Source organism: Hetaerina americana, unplaced genomic scaffold, assembly GCF_022747635.1.
Source record: "Hetaerina americana unplaced genomic scaffold, ioHetAmer1.1.p SCAF_7, whole genome shotgun sequence".
Lineage (NCBI taxonomy): Eukaryota > Metazoa > Arthropoda > Insecta > Odonata > Calopterygidae > Hetaerina > Hetaerina americana.
In genome coordinates, this window is record NW_027287316.1 from 31,008,952 (window position 1) to 31,017,168 (window position 8,217).

The 8,217-nt window shown below is 34.3% G+C and overlaps 1 protein-coding gene across 1 annotated transcript; it reads right to left on the minus strand.

Moving 5' to 3' along the window:
• Positions 1–2,632: 2,632 nt before the first annotated feature.
• Tpi (triose phosphate isomerase) lies at positions 2,633–7,034 on the minus strand. The gene is made up of 5 exons (XM_071594904.1): positions 6,817–7,034; positions 6,629–6,742; positions 6,399–6,493; positions 4,989–5,213; positions 2,633–3,384 (listed from the first exon to the last, which is right to left on the minus strand). Exons 1-5 carry the CDS (start codon positions 6,926–6,928, stop codon positions 3,178–3,180), a joined length of 753 nt encoding a protein of 250 aa, XP_071451005.1. The 5' UTR covers positions 6,929–7,034; the 3' UTR covers positions 2,633–3,177.
• Positions 7,035–8,217: the final 1,183 nt, after the last annotated feature.

Below are 8,217 nucleotides of genomic sequence, written 5' to 3' on the forward strand. Positions count from 1 at the left end.
TTTGTCAGTGCACTCGATGTTGGGATTGCCACAATTATTGGGGTGATGAGAATGGCTGCTTTTTGCCTACCCAAGTGCAATAAAAACCTTCCAGTAATTATTAATCTAGCAGTTTTGCTCTGTCCCTGGGAAGAAGGACCCTCCTTTCCCTTTGGCACTATTAGGAAGCACCACATCCACTTTTGGTATCAATGCTAGGGGTGGCATGAATGTGGTAACCTCCAGCTTATTTGATAAGTACTGTCATTAGTGTCACTCATTTCTATTTATGTGTAACATTTCATCATTCATCAGTAGATTTCATCTAGAGTAATGATAGCTGACAAAGTTTTCATGGTGATGTGTAGGTTAATCTTGAATTTTTAGGGATGTTCTTTCACTGGAGTACAGTTTCCTGTGTCAGTATTTGGGATTAAGTATGGTGAAAAGAATGTTAACAAAACATGAGATTGACCAACATGAGAGCCGCCAGGAAAATCATAAGAGAGGAATGGTTGTGGAAAATATTGTAATATATGGAGTAATATATTTAACTGAGGGATTTATTTTTATCCAACAAAATTTATCGACATTTTCTGTTTTTTATTCTGGAATTTGCTTCCTTAAGTTATGAAATATCTGAATTTTCCTGCAAAAAAATCCATAATAGCCTTAGTACAACCGAAGAAAGTAACTTTCCTTCATTTTTTTCAATGTTATATTTTGGGCTACTTATCAATCATAAGTTATTTTCTTCATTGGAGTGTTGCACATAGGCAGGTACTACATAAGTGTTTCCTGTATATTAGATCCATAGTATTTGTGCAACTAAGTATTTAATGTGTTATACTATTCTAATTTTAAAACTTGAAATTCTAGTTATTTTTCATTTTAGCATTTAATAGATCAGGTGGAAGTTTATGTATCTTGCATATATTTTGGACCAAGATTGGAAAATTTGTTGGGAAGTAAGATGAAGAATTGCATCAGGCAAAGAAGCTTTCAATTGAAGGAGGGAATTGATATCTCGAGCTTCGTTAATGAATCTGGTCATTTCACTCTCGTAAAAATCCCACCAAGAGACAACAGTCAGTACAGCAGGGATGCATCTACATGTATAATGGAGATAAGGACATTCAAACACATTTTAGTTTACAGTAGATATATAATTTTCAGTGACCAATCACAATCATAGCTTAATGCAATTTCTTCCGACATCAATGTCTTACTTTTAAACCCTACTCCTTTCATATTAGTTATATATCCTGTATGAGCCACCACAATTTCAATCCACTTCTGGATTATAATATAAACGTGTAACGTTTGGACTTACTAGATATTATTTATGCTTGGCAGTTCCTCAAGAGGTATCCACATGAGTAAATGAATACTTTTTCATGTGGCAACCTTGACATTATGCTTGTTTACATTATGTGAAGCTAGGATTTAAAACCTGAAATAACAGTCATGCATGACAATCATTAACACCTTTCATTATTTCATTGGCCTTCCTACACAACAACACCTTCACTTTCACCATCATAAATCATATTTCTCAATTATACTCCACACAAAGTATTATTTCTCAATTTATGCCATTTCAAATTTAACAAATACAGGAGAGTCTTTGATTTTCATACTGCTTAGGACCATAAAAGCTAAAATGATAAAAAATCAAGAAAAATTTTTCACCATCAAATGGGTACTGTAGTTGTATACAAGTCATGTATACATTCTTTATCTCTCTAGAACAACGGTAAAGAAAATAACTGAGAAAATGCATTAGTACAACAGAAATCTCTAATGTTGCATTATATCAGTATTCCTCCTCCCCTATTATAAATCACACAATTCATACAGCAAATTTAAGTGAGAAGCATAAGAGGCAATGCCCAGTAGTATAAAGAGGAAATGTTTAATGCAATGAAGTTAACGCTGAGTCAACTATTAACGGCAGAGATGTCTAAATAGTTAGATTGGTAAAAATGAATCAAATTAAACATTAGATTAAAAATCAAAAGATAAATGAAAATTGAAGATGGTCACCTTTGATTCCCAGCTAGTGAAGACAGTTTGCATCAATTGATTCCAATTTTAATACATTAATGATGAAATACCAAATTTTGCTCCACCGTATGTCTCTCCACAGGATGCAAATTTTTTCCTTTGTGAGAACTATGCAAAATTAAATTCTTATCAGTGTGACAACCCAGTCAACCCACATGCTTAGGATCGAATCGCACTTCCCATATCAATCCCCCATATTTCCTTGAACGGCTCCCATTTCAGGAATAAACTAGTAAAGACAGAAGTGTTTGGCTATTTTTCATAACTTCCTCTTTGTTGATGGCACATCTCAACAAATAAATCTCGTAGTAGTAAGTATGAATCTTATTACAAAAATCGAAAATTCTTGTTGCTTATTAGCAGTTGTAATAATATTTCATATTCAACATTTAGATGCCATGAACACAGACTAAGAGTATCTTTTAAGTTGAGGTTTGGAACGCCTCTCCTTTTGTAGTAATAGAAGGGAATTGCCCTCTCAACATCAAGGACTATCTTCCAAAATTTCTAGTGACCACCATGCACATTCAATCATAACACAGGTTGTGATTTAATATGCTAGGTCAACAATAACAAAAAGAAACAGTAAATCAGAGCATTCTCTATTTCACATAAAATTGAACAGGATGATGCTAGGCCATGGGAACATTCATTTCAGATTTATTCATTTTGAAATTCAGCAGACCATTCAAGATCCAACAAATCTGAAATTTCTTTCTCCTTTAACTATTGATACAGGCTTCCATAAAAATGGATGTTTCTCCTGGAAACCCAATCTTTAAACCAGAATGACAAAATTTCCAATAATAATTCCGTAAGGAAGTAATACAGCAGGATCACTTGAAAATTTGCATTAAATTAATTAAAATTGATATTCTATTGTATCAATAAAACCATATGGATATATTTTCAAAACACATTATAGCTCCAAATAAATCAACAATTTTAACAAATGCATAAATGTTTCAATATGTACATGTAAAATACTCCAAAAAAATAACATAGCCAAATTTTATCAACATAAATAATTCAAATTGCCTTGTTCATCCACCGCTTTTCTCCAGGTTCTAAACACACCATTTCTAAATGAATGACATATCACACCAGCAAGATATTCCACCATTACTTAATTTACTGCTTGGCATTTATGATGTTAACAAATTCCGGCTTCAGAGAAGCTCCTCCAACAAGGAATCCATCAATGTCCTGCTTTTTTGCCAATTCCTTGCAGTTTCCAGCAGTCACAGAGCCTCCATAGAGAATTCTTGTCTTCTCAGACACACCACTATTCACTTCTTTGGCCAACCATTTCCTCAGTTGATCATGGACTTCCTGAGCCTGTTACGATGTATGTAATAAAGAGATTGTCATAGTCAACAACAATATTCTATTTACAAATGCTAATACTAGATTCGAAAATTCATAAAATTGCAAAGTAAAAAACCCAATCCCAGAAGAGTCCCAAAATTTCTAGCAGTGTGATCCTGAGGAGCAATTCATATTCATCCCCAATAAGCACAGGGTAGCAATACATGCTGGTGTTTTTCTTCACCTATCCTATTATCTTAATGGTCTTTCATTTGGTTTACTTTATAGAATGATGTTAAATTCCCTTTCAGAACAACATGAGAGCTCATGATACACAGGTTACAATTTTAATCCCTTATTTTCTTCCTCTCAGATTGCATGCCCCATTAATCTGTGAGTATTTGTCCCATTTGTCTTATCAGGCCTACAGTGACACACATACTAATAAAGGAATCTATAAGATTAGATAAGTTGTCACGATCGATAATTTTATAATTTTGAATGACTGGAATATACCTACCTATATGGAAACTAAAATAATAAGAGAGTGGGAATCCCTTCAAAGTCCTTCCTTGCTATGATGAAAGAACAAGAGACAGGATTTGAGCTGGAGAAAACAACCTCTAAGCTCAGGAGTCCAATTATTTGCCTAGGCAGATGCTGAACATGTTCCTGGCGAAAATATTCCTAGCACTGTCACCCAGTCTGTTTGCAAAGTGTCCACATTTTTCCTTTAGCGCTCTACGTTGATGTATATTCTATACTGTGAGCAGCCAGAAATTTTACTGAATGATGTGGTGCAATGACAATGATTTAAGTTGCCCCTACTTAATTTTTTTCAAACTTAACCCTCATAACACTGCAGTTGCATTTTGGTATACTATTTAGTATTCCATTTCCACACACGGACTAACAATACCAAACCAATGGCTTTAAAAATAAAGGTTGGTTTGATAGGTAAGGGTAGAGCTCACCCAGCTTTGTGTTGAGCACAATAGCATGTGAAATTGACACATCAGGGTAAGGGGGGGGAGCAACTTTGTTCCCTGTTCCACCTATGATTCCCAAGAAGGATCTAGTACCCAAAAAATTACACAGTTTGGGTGAAGGTGACTCGACACGAGACCTCGAATCAAACCCAAGCCCCCCAGTCAACAGTCCAACACACTAACCACTGGACTACCATGTCCCCTTGATCAGCAATAGCAAAATAAATAGTTTAGATTTATTGCTTTGATACTTCTGTCATCTTATTATTTATTAACTCCCCTCTATATTGGAACTGTGGACCAGACTGTACCTCTTCAATCATTAGGTAAAGTTATTCAGTCAATATTCTGTACTCCATTATTTGATCAATAGTTAACCTCAGCCAGAATCTTGATTAAGCTTTGAGTCTTTGAAAAAAATCACATGGGATTCACAATTCAATTTATGCGGAGGTCTCAATTGAATGCAAACATAAATATACACGCAGACCAACTTACTAATTTAATGGATAAATAAATTCCAATATATGTAATTTTAAAGTTTTCTTAAGAAGTATGCTATATATCTTCATTTAAAAAATACACTTAGAGATTCTTTTGCCTCTTGGAGCCATTCAAGCTAGTATCGGTAAAAATAAAAATCACCTGCTCTGGTGTGGCTGTCTTGCCAGTTCCAATGGCCCACACTGGTTCATAAGCCAAAACGACTTTATCCCAGGAACCTTGGCCAATGGCTTTTGAGATGGCTGCCGTCTGCCTGAACACAACTTCTTCTGTGCGCCCACCTTCACGTTCATCTAATGTCTCACCGATGCATGCAATGACACTCAGTCCACTCTCCAAGGCATGTCTTACTTTTTCACCAACTAGCTAGAATATTAATTTCAATTAATCATGAATTCATTCCTTGCACGGAAAAAAAACTTTATAGCATTGAAAAAACACGTCAAATAATTTCAAGACTAATCATAGACAATAATATTTACTGAACTCAAAAAAATATTCAATTTTCCACTCGAATATACCACATAATTCACAGATTCATTAAGGATTTGTCAAATTTTGATTTATTTCAAATGAAATCAAGGGAAAATTAAACATTCCAAAGCCTAGATAAACGTTTGAAACTACTTGAGTTCAACGTAACAAGTGCCACTGGTAAGAATGAACTTAAAGGATACCAAAGTATAATACAAGAGTTTCATCAAATGGCTAAACAATACCAATGTCATATTCTTTGAATCAGTAATGTCGATGAAATAACAGAAAGCATTAACTTTAAGAATATATTCATCATTAAAACTATGATAAAAACATACTTTCGCCTCGAAATGTACCGGGATATAAATATTCACATCATAGCTTATTGACCTTGAAAACTGACCTTCACATCAAGAAGGTTAAAGGGGCAACAAACTTAACATGATGCACTGAACTAAAAAAATCTTAATTTGCCCTCTATAATAATATTTTTAACCTATCATCTAACTTTCATTGGAACTAAAAGCTAATGAAGACCCATTCATTATACATAAGGTATCAACATTAAAAACAATGAAATTCTACTTCAGTTATCAAGTGTACATCAGAAAGTAATACACCTACATAAAGAACCCTGTAACAGTAAATTCGTACAAATTTCAGTCGACAATTTCAGCTTTCCAAAGGGAGTATGGAGGCCCACATTCTTTAGATAGACAGTTATACACAGTTCGTCTTTCTGATTGGGTGGAAAACATTTATCTCATTTATCACACATATAGACCATTTAGTGTGTGCTATTACATTCTTTTCCAGTAAAGAATTTTTATCTGGATACTAAACGAGAAGTGAAAATCACTGTCTTTGAAATATTTGGGAAATGGTGCATGCTTGGCTTGAAGTTTCATTTGCGTCAACACTTAAATAATGCGATTGTTCATATTTTATTATTAAATCATCTGGTTCCTCCAAGTATTTCCCCTGAATTTAAGATATACATTAGCGATACAAGACTAATGAAACACGAGGGAGTATTAATTTTCACTATTTTAACTTAAAATGGTAGACAGGTACCTCATCATTTTCACCGAAAACATTTCTCCTTTCCGAATGACCAATGATAACCCAGTCAGCACCAACGTCCAAGATCATTGCCGTACTGTTTTCCCCTGGAAATAATAATGTAAAGAGCTAATAGAGGAAAAGTGATATGAATGTCAATTTAAGTACAAGGATATACAAAATGTACTATGCATGTACAAGAAACTATAAAAGTATGAGTGTATATTAATAGTTTTTTTCACCTGTAAATGCTCCTTTCGCGACTTTATAACAATTTTGGGCAGCAACACCAATGGCTCTCGGTAATTTCGATCTGGTATAATCTAAATAAATAGCAGGTACTCCAACTACAACCTCTGAAACCAAATAAAGATATAATTAAGAAGGTGAAGGGACGAATGTCGGCAAAAATTTTCGGAATAGTACATACCAACGTTGGGATCCAAAGGTCCTTTGGTCAAAAAATCAATTATTCCATTAATTTCGGCTTTATTGCCATTCATTTTCCAGTTTCCTCCGACGAAAAACTTTCTGCCTGCCATATTTTCGGATGATTACTTACTTCAGCCGCGGAGAGTGCCTTTGAATGAATGAAAAGGGTGGGCAATGAAATTATAAAATTGAACTCGTGTCCTTCGACAAGGGCAAACGTTGTGTCGCCACCTATACGATAAAATTTAAAACGGAAGGGATGAGGTGTTTGGCGGGTCAATATGAGCATGTGTACTCGGTAAGCATAATTACAAAATCGTAGAATAACGTTCAGCGGCTTGGGAGCGTTCTTTATTGTGTTTAAGTTGAACATGATAATTTAAATAACACCGATAAAACAAAAAACCTCAATGGTTGCCGTGTTGCATGAGTAGAAAAGGATTTTCAACTCGACATCACTGCCTTAAGGTGAGTGCACATAGTAGATCTTTAAAATGTACGACAGACAAATTAATGCATCATTAACTTGAAAATCAAGGTAAAACGTTTTATTTTTCTGCCTGTAAGATGCTTCAACCAATATCTGAGCTCTAACCAAAAATATGTATTATGAACAAATATTTGGCTAAAAACGTTCTTAGTCCTTAAAAGATTTAGTCGCAGTTTCCTTGTTTTTTAATTAAAATCATGATTAATAACATCAATTGAGGTGATACTACCTTCATCAACGTGTAAATCACTGACTGTATCGAAAGAATTTTAGCTATGATCCTTAGTGCTAACCAGGTGTGAGTTTACTTCAGATTCGGAACTCTCTAAACACCTTAATGGCATGTGGTACCTTGTAATGTCACTCTGTGCTTTAGTACCCCTGTGGATTGAAATTTACCTACTCATATGATTAGTGGATCTATTTAAAAAAAAACAAAGCAAAAGTGATCTACGCATAGAGCCATCACTGATCCTGATTTGGGTGGAAATTTAATCAATCAAACCAAAAATTATAACTGTGATGACAGGTATATGTAGGGCACATACACTAAATAATAGCTGGAATAGGATAGTTGATTGGGAGTAATCTGAAGCAAATGCCAACAAATCAATTTCATTGGAAAGCCATTCAGAACCCTCTTGAAGGCTCATTCACTAATACAAATGGAAAGAATTTGTTGTTATTACACTGTTAAATTTAACATCTAAAATAAGAATGTTAATCCTATGATAGGGCTAATGGTCTTGTTGAGTTTCTGTTTCATTGTTACTTTATATTTTAATATCGCTATACTCTTCACCATGGCAAATAAACATTGAATTTAAATAATAAAAAAATTGGACTAAATAAACCAAGAGACATTTTAACTGAAAGCAGACAATGATCTGCCGAACTATTATTAGTATT

Bases quoted from the DNA above. Each gene is read 5' to 3' on its own strand.
- Tpi (XM_071594904.1), bottom strand. From the start codon at position 6,928: ATGGCAGGCAGAAAGTTTTTCGTCGGAGGAAACTGGAAAATGAATGGC. The intron at 6,743-6,816 runs GTATGTACTATT...ATTTGGTTTCAG, and splicing joins ACCTTTGGATCCCAACGTTG to AGGTTGTAGTTGGAGTACCT. The intron at 5,214-6,398 runs GTACCTGTCTAC...TTAATATTCTAG, and splicing joins TTTTCGGTGAAAATGATGAG to CTAGTTGGTGAAAAAGTAAG.